At 37.1% G+C, this 26120-nt stretch overlaps 4 protein-coding genes and 1 long non-coding RNA gene across 5 annotated transcripts; 1 reads left to right on the forward strand and 4 right to left on the reverse strand.

Annotated features, from left to right (window-relative positions):
• Positions 1 to 7: 7 nt before the first annotated feature.
• On the reverse strand, positions 8 to 3961 carry eif1ad (eukaryotic translation initiation factor 1A domain containing). The gene is made up of 5 exons (XM_028459260.1): positions 3800 to 3961; positions 2887 to 3005; positions 2685 to 2793; positions 1010 to 1118; positions 8 to 921 (listed from the first exon to the last, which is right to left on the reverse strand). The coding sequence occupies exons 2-5, from the start codon at positions 2971 to 2973 to the stop codon at positions 666 to 668; spliced, it is 561 nt and encodes a 186-aa protein (XP_028315061.1). The 5' UTR covers positions 2974 to 3005; positions 3800 to 3961; the 3' UTR covers positions 8 to 665.
• A 567-nt stretch (positions 3962 to 4528) lies between these two features.
• Positions 4529 to 5403, reverse strand: LOC114470887 (uncharacterized). The gene is made up of 2 exons (XR_003674925.1): positions 5217 to 5403; positions 4529 to 5091 (listed from the first exon to the last, which is right to left on the reverse strand). It is a non-coding gene; the product is annotated as an uncharacterized LOC114470887 (long non-coding RNA).
• A 1267-nt stretch (positions 5404 to 6670) lies between these two features.
• On the reverse strand, positions 6671 to 14584 carry ctsf (cathepsin F). The gene is made up of 14 exons (XM_028459258.1): positions 14164 to 14584; positions 13049 to 13159; positions 12616 to 12697; positions 12341 to 12402; positions 12118 to 12190; positions 11428 to 11541; positions 11139 to 11287; positions 10421 to 10517; positions 10242 to 10322; positions 9644 to 9763; positions 8888 to 8952; positions 8479 to 8569; positions 7674 to 7732; positions 6671 to 7238 (listed from the first exon to the last, which is right to left on the reverse strand). Exons 1-14 carry the CDS (start codon positions 14401 to 14403, stop codon positions 7164 to 7166), a joined length of 1419 nt encoding a protein of 472 aa, XP_028315059.1. The 5' UTR covers positions 14404 to 14584; the 3' UTR covers positions 6671 to 7163.
• An 804-nt stretch (positions 14585 to 15388) lies between these two features.
• On the forward strand, positions 15389 to 21795 carry aup1 (AUP1 lipid droplet regulating VLDL assembly factor). Its single transcript, XM_028459259.1, has 12 exons — positions 15389 to 15618; positions 16898 to 17035; positions 17571 to 17721; positions 17896 to 18083; positions 18392 to 18464; positions 18784 to 18857; positions 18973 to 19039; positions 20244 to 20346; positions 20423 to 20539; positions 20661 to 20800; positions 21074 to 21162; positions 21469 to 21795. The coding sequence occupies exons 1-12, from the start codon at positions 15578 to 15580 to the stop codon at positions 21512 to 21514; spliced, it is 1227 nt and encodes a 408-aa protein (XP_028315060.1). The 5' UTR covers positions 15389 to 15577; the 3' UTR covers positions 21515 to 21795.
• Positions 21796 to 22532: 737 nt separating this feature from the next.
• Positions 22533 to 24868, reverse strand: LOC114471465 (THAP domain-containing protein 2-like). The gene is made up of 3 exons (XM_028460298.1): positions 24760 to 24868; positions 23750 to 23951; positions 22533 to 23473 (listed from the first exon to the last, which is right to left on the reverse strand). The coding sequence occupies exons 1-3, from the start codon at positions 24825 to 24827 to the stop codon at positions 23177 to 23179; spliced, it is 567 nt and encodes a 188-aa protein (XP_028316099.1). The 5' UTR covers positions 24828 to 24868; the 3' UTR covers positions 22533 to 23176.
• Positions 24869 to 26120: the final 1252 nt, after the last annotated feature.

Here is a 26120-nt window from a genome sequence, read left to right on the forward strand (position 1 = left end):
ACGTTAGAATGTTTCACGTACATTTATTTGTTTTATAAAAAGGTGTGTACAACTAGAGCGTTGACATAGCCACATGTTCCATTTCCAAAATAAAAGATGTCAGAGAAACCTTATCGATATTAGCTCACTCGTGACCAGGGATGCAGGATGGTGGTGGGGGGTTAATCTTTTTCCTTTCAAAACGCCAAACACACAAATATTCACTGGAATGCTGATCATGAAGTTAATGCTATAACCACACACTGCAGCAGACTGCTTCTCCAACACCTCTGAAAGCTGATTGGACGCCTCAGTTGATCTAGTCCACCTGTTTTTCATGTTCGTTTATTTTCCCGACAGGAGAAAACTCATGTTTCCTAGTTTGTTCACGGCTTACAGTGACGTTCCTGTTACAGCGAAACGATATTAAGACTCCAAAAGGGTTGTTGATTGTGCATTCATCAAATAAGCTTTAGAATTATTGATACCATTCGATACTGTAACACTTCTGTAACATTATTAGAAGTTTTTGAGAAATGAAGAGCTAGAGGGAAATAAAAGTGATTACAGTTATATTTATGTTATTCCTACACTTCAAACTTTAGTGATTATTGTAAGAGAAGGAATGATTTAAAGAAGTGATCCTTTCGATGGCTCAAGTCAACTCCCATTTTACATTCCTGTTGTCATGGCACTCTGGAGACACGTTCTGTCCTTTGGTCTTTGTGGTCATTTGATTCCTCATCATCACTGTCCTCCTCCTCAATCTCACTGTACTGGTAGTTACAGCGGTTGGTGTTTACAAAGAGGTCGCTCTCATCGTCTTCAGAGTTGCTGAACTCTTCCTCGTCACACTGAGCGTGATCTCCATTCTTCTCTTCCTTTTCCTGACGTTTGTCTGCGTTTTCACGCTCAGATTTCTCCTTTATGAACCCCTCTGGCCTGAAACACATTGAAACAAATTATTCAGATATGAACACGATGATGATGATGATGATGTGAGGCCTGATTAATGCTACCAAACACCTACCAAAGCTGCACTTTCTGCAGATACTGAATGTGGTCTTTGTAGAGGATGAAGCTGATCTCTGCCTTCACCTTCTCACCTTCTTCAATCGGATCCACAATCACAAAGTCTCCTAGTGAGTCACAAGAGGACATTTGCATCGAAACTTAACCTTGAATGCCACTGTTGTTGATATAAGAGCAGCATTTTTGTATTGTGCTGAACTGCAAGAGAATCAGCTGAAGCATTTCAACTTATTCAAATTATTCAACTGAATTAATTAAGTTGGTACGCATGAAAACATGTACAACCACTGGTCTGTCACTTCTAAAGTAGTCGATAGGGCCGGGAGACTTTCAAAATAAAAGTCCTCGACCCGGCTGTGTGGGCTCTCCGTCCTTACCAACTGATACTAATCTGTCTAAAAGAAACTTAGGCCACTAGTATAGCACCAGATAGTCTGCATGGACCCTGTGAGGGGCCCTCAGGAGCTCTAGTCACCAATGAGCTCCATCTAACATCTGATTGACTTTCCAGGATTCAAACTCACAAAGATAAATAAATATGACAGATGTAGTTAGTACTTAGTCGAGTTAAATACTGATACTGATAAAGTTTCAGTAATAAATTACCATCTTTAAAGGTTTATTTTCAATAAAACATTGTAACAAATGTTTTTAAGTGTTACAGATCTGGTGTATGGGTCAGTGGTATGTTATATATGATATGGTATAAGATATACAGTATATATATATATTTATTTATTTTTTTAAAGCAAGGTGGACTTTCATAATTCTTGACAATTGTTACATTTTACAAATGTCACGTTATAAGATTAGTTAAAAGTAGTTAGATGATAATTTTCTATGAAATATATAATGAAAATGAAACAATTGCGACAAATAGTGTGTTGTATAGTGACACTTAAACATTTCCTAACTTTTTAAGTTACTGCTAGCCTTCTTTATTATTTTACCCACTAATTAAAGCGAAACCGTGAATGTTTAGTATTTAAGAAGTGCTTTTCAAACAGGCAGCCCTTTGGACTACTTAGTACCTATGAAGCAGTTTCAGAAAGGTTGGTGACCCCTCATGTCTAGTGAGCATAGAACTTAGGGCTGGGCAAAAAATCGATTAATCGAATTTGTAGATAAAAACGATTTTTATTTTGCAAATTCAAGTTTAATATGTATATATATTAAAAAAAATTCAGACTTTTTTGCGTTTCGTCCTTGTGGGTTACCGTAGCATGATGTGAGCCAGCATCCTCTTTGTTTACCCTTTGAGTAGCTATATGTGTGCCACAGGCATGTTCAATTTTTTACTCGCACTAAGCTGAGATGCTAAGGAAAGAGTTTATTATTTTTTTTAATTGTAATGTTATCTGTAATAAATGATGTAGTTATCTGATTTCTTATACAGAAAATTTAAGCTACTGTGAAGTTGCTGTTGCACTTTTGCTTAAACCTGGGTTAAAGCTTGAAATAGTTGAATGACAGAGACTCATTTACTTTTTATTTTAGGATTGTTCTATGCATTTTAACTGTTGAGGACAATCACAGCAAGAAGGTTGCACTTTTGACAATATACAGTATCTGATGTCTGCAGTCATTTTTAAGTGCATTGGAAAAAAAAAACATTGTGTGCATAAACACAATATTAAGTTGTAAACTATGATGGACACCCCTACTACACTAACCTCTCTTAATCCAGATGTTCTTGCGGAACTTGGTGGGCATGCTGACCAAGAAAGTCTCACCCTGAGCTGTTACAGCTTCATGAAGGTTGTTGCCGCGGCCACCAGTCACCTGTACAAATACACAGCAAATTGGTTACGATAACATTGTCATTAAGTCATTATCTAAAGCATCAAGGCGTTACATAGCTGTCAGTCATTTAACCTTGACGATTTGCTGGTTTTCAGTGGGAGTGACAAAGTCTCCAAGGAATTCTTTGACCACGTGTTTACGCTTGGTAGCCTGGGACATCACTGACAGGGAGCTGCAGGTTCCTCAGCCAGCTGAGAGGAAAAAAATGTCGGTCAAAGGGGTCAATCATTCAGCTCATGCTGATTACTTACGAAAACGGGTTTCTAAAGTATTTTAGTCGTCATGTTTGTCTGTGCACACAATAGTGTCCTCAAATTTTTGACGAATCCACTTCAATTTTTTCCTGTGAATTGGTTTTTGGGCACAGATGAGACCATTCAGCTTTGGTGAAGGTAGGTTCAAGATCAAGGTGACAAAAAATATCAAATATCGCAAAATGTTCTATCTTCAGCATTAGGCAAAATTTCTACAACTCATATCTCCGTCAGATCCTCATAGATTGGTGCAGGATGATGTAAGGCTATGACATGCAACATCTGAATAAACAGGATCCAAATCCAAAAAAGCTGTATTGTAATGAAAACAAGAGACTGAGCTAATTTTACAGTGTTCATTATATGTTATTGCTTAAACAAAAGATACTGAATTAGGTTAGCCCTAAATGTTTAGTATATAGAATGATTTATTAATGGTCACATTAACATCAAAAGAAAACCAGGTAATAAGATAGACGTATGGTGTTCAATGTCAGCTGATGACCGACTTCCGACCACGCTGAAGATATTACAGATGCAAATACACATGAAAATGATGCACAGTTTTACTTTTACAGTAAACGAACTGAAATAGTTGAAAACAAAACCCAGCATTGCCCATGCTCAGTTAAATCAAAGTGCAGCATCTCAGCATGGACTAGCAGAGACAGCTAACTCATTAGCTCACTGTAGCTTATTATAAAACTGCACCAGCAGCTCACAGTTATTACCTTGAAAACAGGAGTGAGAATATGTGAGACGGCAGGATAAAGCCCTCAATAAAAGTGTCACGGAAGACAGAACAGGGTAAAGTATTTATTCCGGAGTCACAAAACCACACACGTTCGTATTTAGCGTTCAAGAAGCTCACCGGAAGTCGCAACATTACTTTTCACTTCCGGGGTTCATGTAGTGTTGTATCGTTCGTGAACGATTCGTTCAAAATGAACTAATCTTTTATATGACTCGGGAGTAACGAGTCTTCTCAGGGAGCGATTCGTTCATTTTCATGCAGTACCTTCTCTCGCCACATGGCAGCAGCTGCATGAGCTCAGTCAGCAGCAGACAGGAAACAGAAATGATTCGTTCACCACTCACTCAGCTGGATCCATTCTCAGGTCCCAGTTCTTTAGTCACGTGACAGACAGGCTGTCTGTGAGCAGCAAGCACTGCAGTTCGTTCGGTTCGTTCACGATTCGTTCATACGGATCATGACGGATTGCTCTTTCGTTCATTCGTCACGTGACAGCTGTGGCTCAGACAGCTACGGGGCTGGGGGGCTGTTGACTGAGAGCTGAACAAGGAAATGATTGATGTCTGATATCTACAGTTTATTTGTCATGTGACACCCGATATAGATTATTTATTCACGAAATCATAATTATAGTGGTCTTCAGTCCTTGTTGTGTTATTGTATAGCCTATATAATGAATGTGTTTGTAAATAAATATTTTCGAAAATTATATCAGCATATTTATTGTGTTATACTCTGCCACAAAATAATCAAACATAACAATGATAACAACAAACACAATAAAAATAACAATAATAGTAATAATAATAATGTCACTTTTTGGACACAATAAATGCACCATGTAAACATAGGCAACTCATCAACTATTATTTTTTGTTTTAATTGTATCATTAATTGTCAAAATTAGTTTTACATTCGCTGTCCTCTCCCCAGCTGTCATGTGATCGACTGCTCAGCCGAAAGGGTCTCTGTCTGCTCAGGCTGTGGAGCAGAGCAGTACTTGTTCTCGTTCATCCAACTCGTTCATTTGTCACGAGTCTGACTCGCGGGCTGACCGGGTCTTTCTCGTTCATCGTTCACAGCTCAGTACTTCGTTCTCGTTCGTCCAACTGGTTCCTTTGTCACATGACTCGCGGGCTGACCGGGTCTTTCTCGTTCATCGTTCATCGGTTCACAGCTCTGGCTCAGGCTGAGCTCTGCGCCAGCAGCATTACTTCTCTCTGATTGGTCTGTTTTCACTGTCACGTGACAGTTACCCAGACTGCCGTGCTGTTAAACAATGATAACAGAGAGGATACAGGACACAAGTTACATTATTGTGGTGTGTGTTAGCTTTCCTGGGTTTTCAAATGGCTTGAATAGCTTATGGCATTTTGTGTGTTATACTTTGTCACCTGAAGCAAACCATCTTGTCTACAGTATTTATAGTTGGAGAAAACACGTCGGCGGTATGAGTTCTGCATTGTGCAGGCTTCAGCGCCATCTGCTGTACAAATGAACGAAATGATTCGTTCGGGACTCGTTCAATTTAATGTTCGAGAGTTAAAGAATCGAATCAGAGGAAAGAACCGGTTTTCCCATCACTAGGTTCATGAGCTTCCCAAAAAAATCTAACAAAATTTGATTCACATTTAAAAAAAAATAACACTATTTTTAAAATAATAATAATAATAATAATAATAATAATAATAATAATAATAATAATAATAATAATAATAATAAATGCTTTAACGGTTAACCAGTCCAGTCCACCAAGTTTAATTGAAACATTACATTGTTTTTTTTTTTTTTTTTTAAAGAAACGTACCCTGTAAAATTTTTTTTAAAGAAACGTACCCTGTAAATTAATAGAAAAGTACAAGTTTTGAAGCACTTTACTACATGACAGTGACACAACAAAAATAAAAAATAGTCAGATTTTTCACCGAAACTTGAAAAAGGGGAAGTAAAAAATTAAAAGATTAATTGATCAAACAGATACATGGACAGACAGCGGCATCATCTGATGGAAGATAATGGAATTTTGAAACTCATGGGATGAAACATTTCCCAGATTTTTCTTTTACAACGTTTTACCTCACAAAAAATGGAAAAGATACCTGCTGCGTTGTATTATATCTGTAGTGAGAGTTGTCGTATTGTTTTTTTTTCCTCCAAATAGCATTTTTTGTTTCAGTCTTGAGCATTGGGTGGCTTTGCATTATGGGAATTTGAGTTTTCTCTCCATGCAGTATTCAATATCACAAAAGTTTTAGTGCGTGTCTGCGACATGAGCGTATAGCGCCACACTGTGGTCACTTCATCCTGTTTGTACAAGACAGATTACGTTTGGACATCTTTGAGATGTTACTGAGGGGATGGAACATGTTGAAAATGAAAATTAATATAGGTTTATCCAAAGAAAAAACTGCTAACCATACTTCTTGGTGTAAAGTTGGTCAGTTGTTTTATATAGGTATTTTAATTGTTAAGAAATGGAACTTGTGTATTATTATTATTATTTGGGATTGTTGAGGTTTTAGTTTTAGCTTTTTTTTTTTTACATCTGTTGTGTCATACATTACTTGTTAGGTTTCTGACTGGATATTCTACGTGTTTGGAATCTTTTTGTCCTACAGGTAATAGTAATATTGTATTTGTAATGCAAATAAATTCCATGTTTAGGTTAATAAAGTTGAGGAAACCCGCTTTCTTCCCAAACTGTGAGATGCAAGGTATTAGTCAAATGATCTGACATGCAAAGCTTGTAGCTCAACGTAAATAATGATGCACCAACTCAAAATGTAACATGGAACAATCATTCAATGGTTGCTAAACAACTTGAACAAATAAACAAAGTGAAAGTCAATCCAACTTAATACATATTTATTCCATCTATGCAAAAACAATGAAATACCACATCATTTTATTCAATCCTGAAAACATATTTACTGTCTTACAGCAGTTTTGGCAATTGTATTGCTTTTTTGGATAAATTGTCATTCCAAAACACTTTTCAAACTCCAAACATCCCAAACACATGTAACAGAGAGGACACAGTGTTAATACAATACGGTACTTCAGAAGGTTGAGATGAGTTAAAAATCAATACTGGCTAAAACACAGCAGATCACATTGACCTGCACTGGTAACAGAATAAAATGTTTTACTATAGTTACTAAAAGCAATAGGAATCACATCAAGCTGGTGTAACTTGGTCATTGACTGATGTTATTTGGATTCTTCAAGCAGTTTCCAATGAATGTGTGTGAAAGATGCATCTGTGCAGTCATCTGGCCATCCTGGCACATGTGGTGAAGTGTTGCATGTTGGGATGTTATTGTGCATGCAGTGACGAGGGTTTAGTTGACAACAGCAGATGAGCACATCTTGTTGATTCCACACGCGTTGGATCCTCTGTACAGGTAGTAGTAACCCTGGATGAGAACGCAATGGATTATAAGACTTGAGTTATCGTTGCACTAACAGCAACAGTGATTTTATTACAAGAAAGTATCAGACATCTGGCTTTATGCACACACAAACTTTACCGACATTCATTATTAATCCATTGTGTTCAAATTGTTGCCATTACAATGTTGGGAATCAAAATATTACCTCCTGAGGTAAAACGGCCAGTCTTTCACAAATGTACAGTATATAGAAGCAGCCTGTGTGCCTCAGTGGTTGGTTTTAATTCAGTGACTTTAAACACTGCCCTTCTGTTGCCAAAACAAACATTACTTCCATAAAATTGAAAAGATGTGCTGTGTTTTTCTCAATTCTTTGACATCCTTTTAAAGATCTCTGCTTAAACCTTTTATTCCACACGTTTTATTCATAAAAATGCAACTGTTTTTGAGTGTGCTTACTTGTTCTCCGTAATCCTCCCCCCAGCTGTTTTTGATGGCCCAGAATGGGATCCCTTTACCTGAAAAACACAGAAGCATCCAAACATCACTTACAAAATCTAATTTTTTTTTTTCAAAAGAGGAAAAACTAATTTCAATGTATAGTTTTAAACATAGACTGTAAAAAGAATGGAAGGGACAAGCTCCTCGGTGGAATGAAGCTTTTATTTTTAGGGCTCCCCCTGCTGACGAGCTACAGTATAGGTCATAAACCCACCTCCTCAATGATAACAGATAGGATGTGGGTCAAACTGTAAAGATAAAATACTCGTCAAATATTTTTTTTTTCCAAACCTAACCTCTGCTGTGAGTATTAGTTATTATCAAACTACATTGTGTTCAAGTGCTCATTTTTCTGTGAAGTTTGTTTTACATAAGTTACTTGAGGTTGAAAAACAGAATTTTATGTTATATATGACGTTGATTGACAGCTGCGGGTCTTGCGTAGCTCTCTTTGTGAATAGCAGTGACGTTGTGAAGGAAAGCCGAGACGCCATTTAACTAGATATTTGAGTTGAAATATATCGTGGTTTTGTACTAACCTCTATGATCTGAACAAGCCCTTTCCAGCGAGAAAGAGACTTATGTTCTTGGCGTAGCCGGGCTGCGTAAGTCATCAAGGCAGTACGTTAAATTTGCAAGATAGAAGTGCCCCTAAGCACCATATTTTGGCTTCAAAAATGTTGAGTGAGAACAGTTACAGTACACGCCCACTGGTTTTAAAGCATAAAAACTGGGGCTAAAAAATGAAGATAAAAATGCGTACGTTCTCCGTATCCAACCAACAGCACAGCGTGGTCGATCATCCAGGGATTGCAGAAAATCTTCAAAGGATGTGAGACGCCCTTCCTGTAGAACTGCAGGAATATGAAAGACAATGTGAAATGTAAAAACAGTTCATTTTATCATCACTGTAGCTATGTACAGCGTTATGACAACAATTAAGTGTGCATGATCTTTAGTATGCAGCGTCGGAGACATTTAGTTTTAAGTCAGCATAAAAATTACTTAGAAATGATAAAAAATGAATGCAGCATCTGAAATAAAACCACAAAGCCAAACAAAAGCACAAAGTAAAACAGTGCAGGTACAATAGTATTACATTTAGTTAAAAAAGAGGTTATAACAAGTTACAAAGAATTAAGGGCAGTATCGTAAAATATAAAGCGACTTACCTGCATGGCAAATGCGTTTAAAGCCACAGATACAGGTCCATTCTCAGCCAGCCAAGCTGCAATTTCTGATCAAGGGAGGATATAATGACAAACACATTCAGCACTGGAGACACATGAAAATCAGCAGACAGTCTATACCAGATGCGGGCAATTGGCAGCCCAAAGTCCATGCACAAAATGACATTAAAAAAAATATGCCAAATTACAGAAATGACAGCAAAGAAACTCAAAATGACAGAAAATTTTACAGAATGACAACAAAATGAGAACAAAATTACACAAAAATGACTCCAAAAACCAAACTGACTAATAACACAAAAAAAAAACCCAGATTGACAGGAAAATACACAAAATGACTTCAAAAATACACAAGACAACCACAAAACTGCACAAAATGAGAGAAAAATACACTAAAGAAGCACAAAATAATACAAAATAACACCAAATCACATAAAACAACATTACCACACAAAACAACAACAAAAAGACATGTTTTTCCCCTGCATTATTGCTCATATCGGTCCTCATTCTAAATGCTGACACGAATGTTAATAATGTGGCCCTTGCATCAGATACAGTGACATTTTTTGGCCCCCACTGTCATAACATTTACCCACCTCTGGTCTATACAGCTCTGAAACTGTGTCAAAAAAGAGGAACACCTGTGACTGCGAACCCTCCAATCCCTGTCAGACATGGTGAAGCTTTCCTCTCAGCGTTCTCTCACTGTTCTACTTTCCCACACAGAACACTCACCCTTCTCATCTTTGGACAGTTCCACAGAGCTGTTGATGTAGGCCACAACCTTTCCAGGGGTGAAGTCACACGTCTGCTTGTGGCCGGTGTAGGAGTAGTCGCTTTCAGTCTCCAAACCCCCTAACCCCCCCACACACACATGCATGGACCTGGTTAGCATACCATAGCTGAGTAATAAGAAATCACTTCTACACATCTTACAATGCATTGCCCATATCTTTTCTGAAAATGTAAACAATAATGTTTACAATGGAGATCAAAAGAAACATTCTAGCAGCAATTTCAACCATCTACATCTTTTCTCCAGCAAATAATCTTCTATATATTTGTTTACAAGGCCAACACTATGTCTTCATCAGCTTTAAGTCTGCTTTCTCAAGTAAGAAAATAAATGTTATCATGTGTCAGTTTTAAACCAACTTAAATACAAAATCATATTTTTCTCTCTGTGTCAAGTGTGCAATGACCTGCACCAAAACAATGCAAACATCTGACTTAGTCAAGACTTCCCACTTAATAAAAACTTCAGTGGTTATAATTTGAAAAAGATTTAACACTGAGAGAGGTCTGTATGCAAATGTTTAGATTTCAGTTTTACCCAGCTTCTCAAGTGCTTCGTAAGCATTGGATGGGAGCCCCCCTCTGCATGCCTGATCCAAACCATCACAGTCAACAAGCTCTGTGGAGGGTAGATCATTCAATTCACTAATGAAACATAACCAATGACAAGCAAAGACATTTATAACAAAGAACATTAGCCATGTGTGCATCTGTTACCTTGTTCTGAAAGGGAGAGTAATGTCCCATTCTTTAGGAACCACTGGCCTTCAATGTTGCCAATGACAGAAAATGCCCAACAAGATCCACACATTCCCTGTAACACATGATTAGACGATTAGAACTAAGCAGCATTTGGTTATTATTAGCTAATATCTAGTGAATGAGTGTCAAACGAATTCTAGTTCAGGGGCCAAATATGGAGCAGTTTGATCTCAAGTATGCCACAGATTTAAGGCGGGAAAACAATTCATGTGTCTTAGTTTGCATTTCCACGTATAAATGGTATGTAAAGTATGGAAGGCATTGACAATATCAAAGCAACAAATGACAAATATCAGTCCCTGCAGAATCTACTCTTTAAAATTATTTTATTTTGTGACCAATTTTTATTAAATTTGAGAAAAACTTTCCGAGAAAATTGCAGGATTTTGGAAAAATTGAGAGTTCTCTTAACAATTTAAGATTAAAAACGACTGTGATATGAGCACTAGAAAATTGTACGCCCTGCAAACACTGTAATTTAGTAGGATTTACATACTATAGTTGGATGGGCTGTGATATCTACAACTGATTTATTTGGTTTTTTACGCAATGATTCACATATTTTTACTTTCTCCTGTGGGCTGAGTTGGATGCTCTGAAGGGCCGGATTTGGCCCTCGGGCCTTAAGTTTGACACAGTGTAATAATCAATATTTATCTCCCTTCGTTGGCACCTGGTTTTTAACTGGACCGACGGCTCCTTTATCCCGCCAATCCCAGCTGTCAGGAGCGGGGCCTTGTGCAGGAGCAGCTGGTTTCATTGGTCGGTGAAGAGTGGACTCACTCAGCATTGGGTTTAGGTAAGTAGAGTAAAACTCACCCTCTGGAAACAAAACGCAAGACAAGAACTGTAGCAATTGCTGAGTGGAAAAACACAAAGTAAAAGCAGAAGTTGTGCAACGTTCCTGACACGCGTCTCCAGATTGAGGAAATACAAGTTGAGACGCACACGCACACACGTACCGGTCAGGTCACTGAACTTAGTGACCCCGTACTCAGCGGAGCCTTGATCCAATGACTGGAGCTTTGCAGCAGTTTTCAGGTTCTCGTGGAAGACACGCAGACGGCGGTCAGCCTCTACAGGGTCAGAGGTCAGATGTGCTTATCTAATCAGTCACTAAAATATAAATTAATGACATACGTTCACAGAAAGCAGTTAAAAGAGGTCTCGTGGGGTTTTGTTGTATGTTTCTGACTCAACACTACTTTTTCACCATATGCAATAGGAGATTATTTCACCATCTGTTTAATCCACAAAGGACGCTAATACATGCAGCATCATGCACACAGCACAGCTCCTAAGTAATAATCAGAATCTGATTCTGATTCTGATTCTGATAACATCCAAAACAGATGTATAAAAGACTTGAATGGCCCATATTTAACTGATAGCTATGGGAATGTTTTAGTATTTTCATGCTTTTATAAACAATTTAAATTGTTTGATTTGATAACTTGTGAAAATCTAACCAAAATATATTTTTCAAAGAGTCTCCTATTTGAACTTCAGTGTTGATTTAAATGGAGCATATATATTTGGTATGTAACACAAGTCAGCATCAATACAAAGGTCACATATAGGGCAGGTCTGGGTTTCTGGGTCGCAGAATCTTTGGTATTTACTGTATAAATATGAATGTGATAATCACTTACCCTCCTGACTGCTGTACACCTTATTGTATTTAACCACGAACTCTTTAAACTGACCCAGCAGCTCCACTGACTCCTAACAAAGAGCAGAAAATCACAAAAAAAAATCAACAATGAGCCTTATCACCAAACCTCAAGTTCATGATTTTAACAACTGACACAGCATAAGTAGATCACGGGACATAGATCTGCCCTGTAACTGATCCGACCGTGACTTTGTTTTTACCTCCAGAGCCTGGCTGTTAAATGAGTCCTCTACCTTGTTAGTCTCCTCCCCCTCAGGTTCACCTAATAGGAACAAACAGAAATAAAAAGCAATAAACTTTAAGTTGAGATTCACTTGTTTTGAGCTACAATAATTCTAGCACTACTGCTGTAAGGCCCATTAAATGATCCGTATGGAACACAAAAACATCAACCATTCCCTGTATGTAAATTGTAGGTTGATTAGTCAGCAATTTGTGACAGGAAAGTAATAAAAAAAAGTAGGTGTTTTCTAACCTTTGGGCTGGCACTTCTGTTTGAGTAGGGTTGAGGTACCCTGCCATGGAATGTCCCACACTTCAAACATGCAAATCTCAGTCTACATGAAAAGAAGAAAAAGAATAAATGCCACATCAAAGAGTGCTTTAGTTCAAACTTTTACATTCAGTTTATTAAAGTGCATTCTGATTTCTTCTTTCTTGACAGAGAACCATAAAGAAAGGTTATGTGTCGCTGTCGTAACAGCCTGCACGCACACAACATGAGAAGTCACAAGATCAAATCAAATCGCTGATAAACAAATACAACTTTGCATCATTGACACATACTGTAAATACGGAAAGCAGATGCATGCCTTGGCAAAAATCCTATTTCGTGGAGAAAACCTACTATTTTAAAACTGTAACATCCTGCTTAAGTCTATGGATTAACGTTTCTCACATGATCCTACCTTGAGCTTCTGTGACTCTGGATAGAAGTCACATGTCCGCAGCATGGCAGACTTCTTACACTGAGTGTTACTCAGCTCCACCGTTAAGGTGTAGCGGATCCCCTTCACCAGCTGATCAACACACATAAAAGAAGGACTTTCATTTCCATAAACCGGCTTCCTCCTAAAGTTCAAAAACATGTATGTCGTTGGTTAACTGGATTCTAAAAATTGCCCTTATGAGTGAATGGGTGATTGAGTGCAAATGTCAGCCTGTTATAAGACTAGCATCCTGCCTTGAACCATGTTGGAGCTGGGATGGACATCCAGGAAAACGCTGGGGTAGGATATAAATAAATGAAATGTTTTCGTCAGTTAACCCAAACAAACTACCCGTAAAAGTCAAGTGTCTAAGTCAGCTTTATTGTCCATTCCCACTATATGTACAAGACATGTAGAGAAATTGTAATTGCTGTTCCCTCTTCGCTCGAAACATTTACAAACACAAAAACACAACAATGTAGAATATGTAAATATAAAAATATAAGGACAGGAAAAAAAACAACAACACAATGTACAGTGAATATGCAAATATAAATATGAAAATACATATATATAAATATAACTATGGTATATTACAATAGTGAAGAAGTATTGTGTTGTTCTGCATAGGATATAAGTGAGATTAAAAGGAATATTTTACTTAGAAAAAAATAGGGCAGTAGAAACCTAGTGGTTAAGGAAGTGGGTTTGCAATCGGGGCGTCACTGGTCCGAATCTCACTGTAGCCAATGAAGTGTATTCATCTTGTTTCTACGAGTGTCTTGTTTTTATCTTGCACAGTTTGTTAATGTATATTTATAGTTGCTCATGCAAACAATTTCATTGGCCTTTTTTGGGGTGTATAATGACATTAAAGGATTCTGATTTCATCAGCAACGACTAGTGAAAAATCCATTGTTGTTGTTGTTTTGAAGATAAAACGTCATTTCCTGTCAACACTCGGCTAACGGTTGCTAAGTGGCGCAGCTTTAAATGACAGTCCATCACATATTGCAGTCATGGATGATGATTGTAATAATATTCTGTAAGAGTTTTGAACATGGGTGAAGCACACATGACTCAGCTGGTTGTACCTGCTTGGTGGCAGAGATAAGGCGGCTGACTTTGCGGAGGTGCATAGCGTTGGAGCCTTTGTTGTACCGCTCCTCAGCGAACAGCACTGCCCTCTTTACACCCGGGTCGGACTCCTGTAGCCGCATAGGAGAACCAGGAGGCCCGAAGAGAGGTCGGTCGAGGTCCTCAACCAGTCCGAGGACAGAGGACATCACAGCGGACAGTGCCAGCCATAGGATGAGCGGAGAGTGGACCGACATGTTGTCCCTCAGTGTGCTGTCTTACAAGAGTCCCCAACGGTGTCCAGTTACAGTAATAAGGTGCACAGAATAAAGTGTCGAAACAGAAAAAAGGAGAAGTAAACTGGAACACTTACACAATGTGAGCAGCCTCGGTCAAAACAAGCGGATTAGATAAAATGGGAGGGGCCAGATGGTGTCATAGGGCGGGACTCAAATACGTAGTCAGCATTATTTTAAATTTGTTGAGTTAGTATCTTTACAAGTGTAGCAATATCAACATTATTACCATCAACGTTATTACTATACGAGTCAAAACTGTTTAATATAAGTAACAAAGGCATAGCCTATAACGTGAGTATATGGAAGGTTAGAAAGAGGGTAACAACATTCATCAACAGATAAAAGATACAAATAATTGTAATGCACATAATCAGCTAAAAGTACCAAAGTAGTTACTCTGCTGAACATTTATAGATGCAAGTTTGGATGGATTCTTGCATGTTTTTAGTGCAACCAAGCTGGAAAAGAGGTAATATTATTATTATTATTATTATTCGTATTATTATTATTATTTATATATATATATATATATTATTATTATTAATAATAATAATAATAATAATAATAATAAATTATAATAATAACAGTAATAATTGGCTATTGAAAAATTATGATTTATTTATTTTTACAAATGAGAACTATCTTTCTAATTGATAGTCTAATTTATATTTCCTTTAATGTACTTGAAGCCTTTTACACAGCATGTGTTTCTCTTTGATTTGTTATACCAACAACAACAAAAAACAACCAAAGTAGAGCTCAGCACCACTGCCCCGTTTATCAAAATGTGATTTAACTTTTTGCTGGTGTTGATCTTTTTAAAACAACTAAAGACATGTTTATATATATAATTATTAAAAAAAAAAAAAAAAAAAAAAAAAAAAAAACCTTTCGAGTTTTTCTTTTTCATTTACTTACTTTGTCCGGAAGTACTATCATTGTTTCCGCCGAGGCAGCGCAGCTAGCATTTTGCTTATTTCTAAGCTAACGTGTCAAACACCCAGTATCAAAGGTATCGATTAGGCCGCTTAGCAGTTCAGTTCACACAGTTTGTGTGAGCAGAGCTGTGCTAAACGGAATGACTAGTTCATCTGGAGGGCTCAGTGTGTGTACTTAGCCTGTGCTAGCAGATATGGAGACTCGAGGGATTGAGGACATGTTTGACTTTCGTCGGTAAGTCAGATGCTAACAAACAGCTAATGCTTGCGGCTAACGCTAATTAGCCACAATGACACTAGCCGATTCCAGTTTAAAAACGCACAGTTACACCCTAGGGCCTAAAACCTCTCACCAACTAACTACAAAGTGTTGATCATTTTCATTACGATGAGATAATTAACATTGACGAAGTAGAAGCGAGCAGGCTAGGTGCTGGAGAAAAAAGACCACTCGTAAAATATTTTAGTTTTGTTTCGTTTTCAACTAATGATATGTTATTAGTTAATAGAGGGGATATACTATGTATCCACCTTTCTTCAGTCATCTGTGGGGATTTGTTTATCCCTTAGTAGCTTTCTAATTAAATCTAAAAAAAACAACCCAAAACAAAATATGGCCTCGTACCCTACACAGGTGGTACATGCACTTCATTGAGGCCTGTAAGGCCTTAATAACAATAATACTGTTTTTTTTTTTAGTTAAACGATCACTGAGAATTTCTACCCACGAGAGGTAATCGATCCCACAGTGACACGTGTAATCACTCGCTAAGATGTAAAGATCCAAGTCCGACACATTGTAAAGTTAAGCAAGTGTCTATTTGTACGGTTGCCGAAGTACACGTACGTAGGTACACGTACGGTTTAGGGTTGAGTTATTATCCAATATCGCAACAATTTTAAGGGTTAGGTTTAGTGTAAGGTTTTCTTAGTCACGCGACCTAAACTAGCCAATGACTGACCTACCACGTGACCTAAACTGGCCAATGGAGGACGCTGCGTAAGGATAGAATGTCGGTATAGTGATATGGCAACCCTACGGATAGCCACTGCCTAAAGTTAATGTACTTTCGAATTTAAGAATTTATATTTGTTCATCAAGCATTATATCTTTGATATAAACTTTGTTTGCCATATTAATTGAATGAATTTCTGGGGAAAAAAACAATAAAACCACTTTAATAGAAGTTGGCTGTGAGGATCTTTTGTTTTAAATGCACTGTTGTCATAAGTATAGATACAATCTGAAAGGTGTGTTCACATTAACCATCAAGGAATATTAAGGCCTGCACTGGAAAGTCATTATAATAATTAGTCATTATGTTATTTATTATAGTTCTATTAATTAGTTATGGTATTGTTCTGGTCGTCATGACTTTTAAAAATAAATATTAAAACACAAATCCAACCTTGTTACAGCTGACTTTAGTCAGCATTAAAAGGGTAAAGTTAGTCTTTCTTTTGTTTTTAATCCAAATTAGTTTAATTAAATGTCATCTTTTTCTTTTGCATAGGTTTCCCAAAGATGCCTTTCTTCTCCTGCTGTTGCTGATTTATGCTCCAGTCGGAATTTGTTTAGTATTCCTGCGGATTTTTATTGGTGTTCACGTGTTCCTGGTTAGCTGTGCACTTCCTGAAAGTTTTCTTAGAAGGCAAGTACCCATTCTTCATTCCAGCTTTGGTTATTGTTGCAGCAGTGGACAATGTAGCAAGGCTTGTGTGTGTCAGTGGTAATAATAATTAGTTCACAGTGTCCAATTGGGATGTAATAAGTTATTCTTTGGGAAAAACGGCGATAAGATATACCATTTAGCCTTATTTTAATTGCAGTATAGCCTATTGTTAATTTTAGCCATCTTATTTGGACAAAAGGGGAATACAGTTATTGGTAACAGTTTTCTTATTCATTGAAAATATAAATCAGAAATTCCTGATGTATGCAATAATTGTATCCCGATTAAATGTACATGACTTTGCTATCCGAACTGTGAGATTTGACCTCCTACAGAGTAAATATATCTGAAAACTCTGGATTTACTGTTTATTAGGTGAAAAGAAGTGCAGTCCCATGAAAGCAAAGGAGTTCAGAAAATAAGAACAAATGTCATTATTGACATTTTGAAGCACTATAGAAACATCTACGTCATTCGGCTGCCTGAAGTTCACCTTCGCTTTGTTTGTGTTAAGGTTCATTGTCAGGATTATGTGCTCGGTCCTGGGGATGCACGTGAGACAGCGGAATCCTCGCTCTAGAGACAAAAACATCAAGTTGTTCATATGCAATCATGTGACGGAGTTTGATCACAACATAATCAACCTCCTGACTTCCTGCAACACTGTAAGGGCTCAACTGTGTACACATTTATTTGGTAGTGTAATAACAATAGTTGCTGTACAATTTTTCTCGTCTTTATTGGATAGTAGTGTTGGGTTTTATCTATTTCTGTGACAGTATGCCAAAACCCAGATATTATTTGTCAGTAATTTCCATCTCTCTTTTGATGACCATTAGCCACAGTTAGAAGGCTCCACAGGCTTCATGTGTTGGGCCAGAGGCTTCATGGAGATCCATTCTCTAGCAGATCAGGGAGTGATAGGAGAGTCCCTTCAGAGGTACTGCTCCTCTGAAAGCACCTCACCACTGCTCCTTTTCCCTGAAGAAGACACGACTAACGGTCGGGCTGGGCTGCTCAAGTTCAGGTTAGCTTTTCTCACCTTAGCTTTCCTCCTCTTTCTTCTTAAGGAGTCTGACAGCACATTTTTTGTACAGTATATGGAAAGTGTCCAAACTGTGTTTTGACCTGCAAAAAATCTTACTATATTACAGTATTAATTGGTTATCAATTATGTTAGCATTTTTTTCTCAGTTAAAAAAAAGTATTTTTTGCCTTCATTTTTTCATCTCTTTTTTTCTTAAAAAAATAAAAATGAATGATGTTAGTAATGAGTCTACATTGTTCATTAAAGTCAGATGTTTTCAGATGAATTAAACCTGTTTTGTGTTTCAGTTCTTGGCCTTTCTCATTGACTGAGACCATCCAACCTGTGGGATTACGTGTGACCAGACCCTTCATTTCTCTGGTAGATTTACCTTTGACTACGTACATGTCACTATGATTGCATGCTGTTCACTTGCCTGATGCCTGTTTGTTCTGTAAACAAAACTTTAAATCCAGTAGGAAGGGCTGTCGTGTCTCTAACTTTTAGTGTGAAGTGACAGACAAGAAGAGTAAACATTCATCAACCTCTTGTTGTGTGATGCACTGTTTAATTACTACAGTAATCGTGTGTACATCCTGGTGTGAAGCTTACTCCTCTGCTTTTTTCAGGTGGCTGTATTCACTCTGTCATATAATGCTCTTGACTTTCATGTTGTTTTTTAATTTATTTTTTACAACAGAGCACACCAGAGTCCAGCTGGCTGATGGAGCTCTTATGGACTTTTTTTATTCCCTGTACAGTGTATCATGTAAGGTACTAAATAATTTGTGTCATTCTTTTTTAATGATTGAGTCTTTACTTTCTATGGCCATCGTTAGTGGTAGGAAATCTTTACATGGATTTCTTTTGTTCTCCATTTCCATCCCAGTTGGCTGCCCACTGTATCACGACAGGATGGTGAGTCTATGCAGGAGTTTGCCAACAAAGTCCAGGAGGTACGATCAGTGTTTGCTGTTTGATATTAGGAAAGGTCTTTTTTACCTGCTTTAGGTATTACCACTCACTCATTCCCCCTGTCCACAGCCACCACCATTATAGCGAAGCTTCACACTTGTCACTATACTGGCTTGATTACACAACATAATAAGCACAATATATTCTACAACTTCACATCTCACCCTCACTGTAAAAAAATCTATTCTCCCCACCCTTTCTATTTCCTACCTTGGGTCTCTCCTCCCTGCTCCCTTTCCCCTCCCCCTCCACTTAGGTGTAACACTGCTCTCCCTTTTTATATATTCCCTATAATAAAAGATTTCTTAGCCTTCCTTAGGGAGGGCTGGTGATGGTCACAATTAAGCAATAAAATAAATCAATTTATTTTATTGCAATAACAAAACATGCATTGCTGTCTCATAATGATTGGACTTCTTGTAGTGTTGACCTTTGACAGCATGTGCAGACAGGAAGAAAAAAAAAGGTCTTTTTTTTTTTTTTTTTTTTTTCACCGTGTCTGCGTATGTCATCATTGGTTAACACTATGAGAAGTGCAAGATTGGGTTAAAAACATTATGCCACATCTGGACTATAGTGCCAAACACTAACATTCAACAATGAGTCAATTAAACCGAAGAAACAAAAAAAAATTTAACGAATGAAATTGAGTTTCGTAGTCTGTTAAAGCAATGGTTCTCAAACTTGTTTGGCTCAAGTACCCCCTTTCTCTTATTTCTGAATCGAAGTAACACCATTTTGCTCAGAATATTTTGAAAAGAAGAATAATGATGGAATAAATGAGCGTTAACACACATTTAAAAAAATGTAACCTTGTAAAAAAAAAAATTGGAATGAAACAGTATTTAGTGCCTCCTGAATAGATTTATTTCTACATTGTTTATCATTTCTGAAATGATCCGTGACCTGACTAAACAGTGGTTTCGGATGCTTCAGTGAAGACACCATCAGCCGCGGCTTCAGTCACTGATGGTGGCTTCACATTTGTAACAGGAGGTGCTTTGCTGCAGCCTTTTTTTTTTTTAACCTTTGGAACAGGCTTTGTGTCAAGGTGATGAGATATAGATGACTCTGTAAACCCAGATTTAATATTGGTTTTTCTACAGTTCTCTTAAACACACAGTAGCTGCATAACTTAGCACTTCCTCATGTATTCTTCTCATCGTGTTCATGTTGCTTTTGAAGGTGCTTGCTGGTGAGCTTGGACTGGTCTCTACAAAAATCACCAAAGCTGACAAAGCTGAGCATATCAAAAGAAAAAGACATGCTGTTCCTCAAACATCTACCAGTGAGTAAATACAATGCAGTGTCATGTACTCTACGTGTATTTTCTATCCTATAACTGTGTCCTGCTGGTACTGTAGGACTGGGATTTATGGTTCCAAGTTTGGGCTCAGATGATCGCAGGATTGCTAAAATGGCGCAGCAGGTGAAGGACGTGCTGCCCGACGTCCCAATGAACGTCATCACTAAGGATTTATGTAAGACACCGACACACAACTATACTGCCATGAATTCTGTTAACTTTCACCATCCATGCTCTATAAATGATTTACTTTTGTTAAACATCTATGTAAAAACTTCACTTGTGTTTGTCCACAGCAAAGACCAACTGTGTAGACACCACCATCACAAATTTGCTGGAAAACAAAGAGGAAGCTGCGATGGAGGCTTTTGGATTGTCGATGTACGGTGCCTCAAAGAGAAGCTCTTATTCTGCTGGTTCCACGTCAACCTTAAAGGTAACATCTGCTTTGTGTTTTTATTTTTTAATGAAAATGTTGAGCAAATGACATCATGTGGCCTAGTATAGCAGCAACAACAAGACCTGTTTTAACACTAACATTAGCATTAAAACGGCTAATAGTGTTGGACATGCTTCACAAAGAGTCCCATTGTTTCTGTGACTGAAATGCAGCAGATGGATTACATGAGGACAATCTGTGCTTGCTGCGTTCTCAATAGAAAATCTGTCATCTTTCAACTAAATTGAGAAATCCTCTCTTCCTTTACAGCCTGCTGCAAAATCATTTGGGAAATCCCCGGCGGACAGACATTTGTCCCTCCAAGAAAGAAAAGAAGCCTTGTATAATTTTGCACGAAGGTGAGTTGTTTTAACTTCCCTGAAATATAACTTATTGATTTGAAATGGTAGACGGAAAGAAAAGCACATTGCAGAATTACTTCTTTATTATCGGTGTACCTGCATAATCCTAACTTTGCAGAGCACATTTTTGAAGTGTCTATTTACTTGCTTTTATTGGCACACCACAGAAGAAGACTGAAAATGAAATAAAAGGGTAAAAAAATAATCAAAAAGTTAAACTAAGACAACGCAATTTGGAAAAAAAGGAACTGTTTTATATTATGATGCATTTCATTGTTTTTTTTTCTTTTCTTTTTCTTTCAGACGTTACATTGAGAAGCACGGACTAGAGCAGGAGGACAGTCAGTGAGAACACACTCGGGGTCGAGCAACAGCTGAACACTCGTCAGGCTAAAATATTGGTGAACGTGCATAACTGTCCAAGTATAATGGAGATTTTATATTCCTGCCACTAAGTCTGTCATGAGGCAGATTTTGTTTTGGGACAATATGCATGTGTTCAATCTTTCACTCTGGCCGACACATAATTTTTTGATAACAGTTTGTAATATGATTCTCTGATTGTGAGTCATGTATTTATTTTTATAATGTTCATAGTCGTCAAAGAAAATAAAGTTCAGCTTGACCTTGTTTCAACATGTATTTTTTTTTTATATATATATATATATATATAAAGATGGTTCAGAGCTGTTTATGATCAAGAATCACTGGTTCTCCAAATACCCCCCCCCCCCTTTGTTGGACTAAAATATTTTGCTCAGAATATTATGATAAAACTACTATAGCGCATAATGAATGAGTGATAACACATTTTAAAGAATTTCATTTTATAAATAAGTGAAATGAAGCCGTATTTAGTGCCTCCTGAATAGATTTATTTCTATAATTTTTATCATTTCTGTCATCTCCCTCCTGATGTGGGACCAAGACTGACCCATGTATTTCAGTTCATGTTCTACTCAAGATAATCTCCATCATCAATATTATCATTGTCAACTACAAATAAACATGAACTCCATATTTTCAATGCTTTCATTTATTTGTCCACAAACTGTAGTGCCATCGAACCTCTAAACACTGATCAAGATGACTGACTTTAATTTCTGTATTAAACATACTGTTTTATTAGTTCTAATTGTAAAGTTTTACTTAATATTGAAAAATCAGTTATTTGTATTAAATTATCACTTAACATACAATGCTTTTGGAGATAAAACTTTCACGTGTATATTCTTTCACACATGCACTCGTGTATATACACGCGTGAAGCACATCTAACACAAAACACACTAATAAACATACAGCTCATACACAGGCAGTCAGAGCTTTAAAGGAGTCCGTGTCCAAGACTCTGAAGTCTGGCACGTTCTGTTTCCTGCAACATCCAGCATGAGTGGTTTGGTGGTGGGTCAGTGATGGAACCATATTCCTGTGCAGCGATTCCTGGGTTTCCTCTGATGCGTGACAATGTTAGGCCTCACGTGACTGGAGTGCATCTGCAGTTCCTCTTTGGTGAAGGCATTGATGCTATGCCTGCTAGTTCGTCAGACCACAATCCAATCCAGCCAATCTGGGAAATCATGTCTCGTTCTATCCACCAACACCACAGACTCTCCAGGAGTTTTCCGATGCTGGGATCCAGGTCTGGGAGGAGAACGCCCATCATCAAGGACCATGTCCAGGCATTATAGGGAAAGCATAAATGCATGTTCAGGTCACATACACACACTACTGAGCCTCATTTGCACTTAAGGAATTTCCACAAAAGTTAGATCTGCCTGTAAATTTTTCTATTGTTATTTCAAGTATGATTCTGAATCCAGAGTTCCATGGGACAAGGATTTTGATATCCATTTGTTCTCAACACATTCCACTATGAAATATATTCAATGGATCTAGGATTTGTGTTTCCCTTTATTATTATTTTTGAGCAGTGTACATCTTTATTTACTAAATGTGCAATAACCAAATGCCGCCATGTACCAGTTGTATATACCCACACACTGATCTCTTATTTAACCACATTTTTAGCTTTCAGTTCTTTCACAACTTTTTTTAAAGATTCCACTCTTTTCTGGAGCCTCCTTGACTTTTGTTGAGTACACTTTAACTTCTTTTGGAGTGAAATGATGGTATCTATAGAGGTAGCGAGTTTTCTTTTAAGATTCCCGAGGCTGTCGATATTATACGAGTGTTCCTGGAGGGGGTGGATGGCATTTGATCCTGATGTACTGGTTGTTTGTGTACAGGGTTGCTGCTCTGCTTGCACCAGCGGTGGCTTCTTATTTCTTTTCCTTTGCCGTGCTAACTGAAACACACATTGAGTATGCATCATTTTTACAGGCTAACATCACTGTAAAGTTGTCAGAGTTCAAATTATGAGACATGATTATAAACAATACAGTGCACACAAAATCTGCAGAGTCATAGATTCGCTTCAATATGCACATTACACACGCATCTTAAAGTTCATGGCTCATGCTTAAACAGTCTGAACTCAAGGAAAACACAGTGTCATATATTTCAAAAGTGAATGTAATGACTGTGGTATGAAGGAGCAAGACCCTAAACTATGACACCATACCTTTCTTTGAAGATGTTTAGGGAAACTTGGGAAAATGGTTGGCTCTGCTTCATCTCGGAGACGAACCGTTTGTCCAGTCCTGTCAAAATGCGCCTCTTCAAAGTGATCTGAGCAGATCAAAGATTTCCTCGATGGTTGCCACTTCTTCCTGTGAATATTTTCCACCCACCGACTGAGGCGATCTGGGTCTTTAAAGGGAAACCTGCAGGTTGAATTAGAAAAAAAAAATTTTTTTTAGCATCTTTTCAATTTGATTTAGCTTTTAGCCGTAGTTGGGCTTTACATGTGGGCTCTAATGAAGTAGGCTAGGTTTGGCCCTTTAAATAAAAAAAATTAAAATTTAAATATTTTGAGTCCAAAGTAGTTCACAAATTTAAACAGATCTTCTCAGAAGTTAAGTCAAGAAATAAAAACTATTGGGCAAAGTAGCCATTGTTACCAGAGCATAAAACATTATGACTGATTTATTTTGGAAACCAAGTTTAACTCTTTATTGAGCATTTTATTTAGTATTCTATGGGGTGCTGATTGTAAAGTTGCCCATGCTAAAATAAACAGCAACATTTTGCAATATCTACCAACAAACCATGTGTAAAAAAACGTTACTTTTGACCAGATTTACAACAATATTTGTGAAAGTTGTGATATATTTTCTCGTCAAAATATGTCGATATTAAATCTAAATGTTACATTTAAATGTTAAATCATACATCCAAATGTTACGGGTCAAACTAAATATTTAGCTAATATGCAAATTAACCGGAAGTACCAAAATAATTGTTATTTATCAATACATTGCAATTATTATATTATATAATTTATAATTAAAAAAAAATATCAGTTTCAGTTGCTCAGTATATATATATATATATATATAGCTCTTAGCATTTGCTTTTACTGCCACGGGCCGACCCAGACTTGGGCCATGTGTTGCTCCAGAAGCTGCCGAACATTTGTTAGCAGAGTCTAAATCAATAGTGTATGTTTTTATAGATAAAACCACTAATTACCTGTGAAACGATTTCCCACAGCCCGAAAATGATGAATTTGAGCAGCCAAAAGCGACACAGACAGGCATGATGTAGCCGTCCAGTATACCAAAATGGCGGCGGAGGGCTTCACGACTTTCAACCAATGCGCATGCGCCTTGGGGTGTTTGTCACTTTTTTCTCATTGTTCATGCATTACTGCATTTTCACTCCCGTCTAGGTGTGCGCATCATATTTGCACTAGTTTTTAGGTTCTTGTGAAAGACTTATCTCAGAAAAAAAAATCTATTTTTTACCCCCACTTTTTATGCCTTTTATAGCCTTACATCCCATGTGGAGTTTTTGTCACTTTTTTCTCATTTTGTCTCATGTCTAACTGCGTTTTCACTGAATTTAAGTGTGTGCATCATATTTGAACTAGTTTTTGGGGTCTTATGATATTATCATCTCAGAAACAAAATAAAATAAAATTTTCACATTTTTTATGTCTTACTATAGCCTGATCTCTGATTTGGGGTGTTTGTCACTTTTTTCTCATGTTTTTCTCATTTTTCATGCCTGACTGCATATTCACCTCAATTTAAGTGTGTGCATCTTACTTGCGCTAGATTTTAAAGTCTTATGATATTCTTATCTCAAAAAAAAAAAAAAAAAAAATGTAAAATGTATGCCTTACCTCTGATTTTGGGTGATTTTTGTTTTTTGTCAGTTTTTGTGCCTTACCGCTTATTTAGCCCTGTTTAAGTATTTGGATTATATTTGCAGTCGTTTTTAGGGTCTAATGATGGTCCTAACTCAATGTTTTTTTTTTTTGAAATTTTTGAAAAAAATGCCTTGCTAAAGCCTTACTTTTTATTTTGGTTGATTTTTGTTTTTTGTCATTTTTTGTGCCTTACAGCTTTTTTAGCCCTGTTTAAGTATGTGCATTATATTTGCAGTAGTTTTTTGGGTCTAATGATGGTCCTAACTCAATTTTTTTTTTTTGGAATTTTTTTGAAAAAAATGCCTTGCTATAGCCTTACTTTTTATTTTGGGTGATTTTTGTTTTTTGTCATTTTTTGTGCCTTACAGCTTATTTAGCCCTGTTTAAGTATGTGCATTATATTTGCAGTAGTTTTTTGGGTCTAATGACGGTCCTAATTCAATTTTTTTTTTTTTTGAAATTTTTGAAAAAAATGCCTTGCTATAGCCTTACTTTTTATTTTGGGTGATTTTTGTTTTTTGTCATTTTTTGTGCCTTACTGCTTATTTAGCCCTGTTTAAGTATTTGCATTATATTTGCAGTAGTTTTTAGGGTCTAATAAAGGTCCTAACTCAATTTTTTTTTTTGGAATTTTTTTTGAAAAAAATGCCTTGCTATAGCCTTACTTTTTATTTTGGGT

The sequence above is a fragment of the Gouania willdenowi genome, chromosome 10 (assembly GCF_900634775.1).
Source record: "Gouania willdenowi chromosome 10, fGouWil2.1, whole genome shotgun sequence".
Lineage (NCBI taxonomy): Eukaryota > Metazoa > Chordata > Actinopteri > Blenniiformes > Gobiesocidae > Gouania > Gouania willdenowi.

Bases quoted from the DNA above. Each gene is read 5' to 3' on its own strand.
- LOC114471465 (XM_028460298.1), bottom strand. From the start codon at position 24,827: ATGCCTGTCTGTGTCGCTTTTGGCTGCTCAAATTCATCATTTTCGGGC. The intron at 23,952-24,759 runs GTAATTAGTGGT...TTCAACCTGCAG, and splicing joins TGTGGGAAATCGTTTCACAG to GTTTCCCTTTAAAGACCCAG. The intron at 23,474-23,749 runs GTATGGTGTCAT...TGTGTGTTTCAG, and splicing joins CTAAACATCTTCAAAGAAAG to TTAGCACGGCAAAGGAAAAG.
- eif1ad (XM_028459260.1), bottom strand. From the start codon at position 2,973: ATGTCCCAGGCTACCAAGCGTAAACACGTGGTCAAAGAATTCCTTGGA. The intron at 2,794-2,886 runs GTTAAATGACTG...GTATTTGTACAG, and splicing joins AAAACCAGCAAATCGTCAAG to GTGACTGGTGGCCGCGGCAA. The intron at 1,119-2,684 runs GTTAGTGTAGTA...GTGACTCACTAG, and splicing joins GAACATCTGGATTAAGAGAG to GAGACTTTGTGATTGTGGAT.
- aup1 (XM_028459259.1), top strand. From the start codon at position 15,578: ATGGAGACTCGAGGGATTGAGGACATGTTTGACTTTCGTCG. The intron at 18,858-18,972 runs GTACTAAATAAT...TTTCCATCCCAG, and splicing joins TGTACAGTGTATCATGTAAG to TTGGCTGCCCACTGTATCAC. The intron at 21,163-21,468 runs GTGAGTTGTTTT...TTTTTCTTTCAG, and splicing joins TTGTATAATTTTGCACGAAG to ACGTTACATTGAGAAGCACG.
- ctsf (XM_028459258.1), bottom strand. From the start codon at position 14,403: ATGTCGGTCCACTCTCCGCTCATCCTATGGCTGGCACTGTCCGCTGTG. The intron at 12,403-12,615 runs GTTAGAAAACAC...TGTTCCTATTAG, and splicing joins ACAGAAGTGCCAGCCCAAAG to GTGAACCTGAGGGGGAGGAG. The intron at 8,570-8,887 runs GTAAGTCGCTTT...ATATTCCTGCAG, and splicing joins TAAACGCATTTGCCATGCAG to TTCTACAGGAAGGGCGTCTC.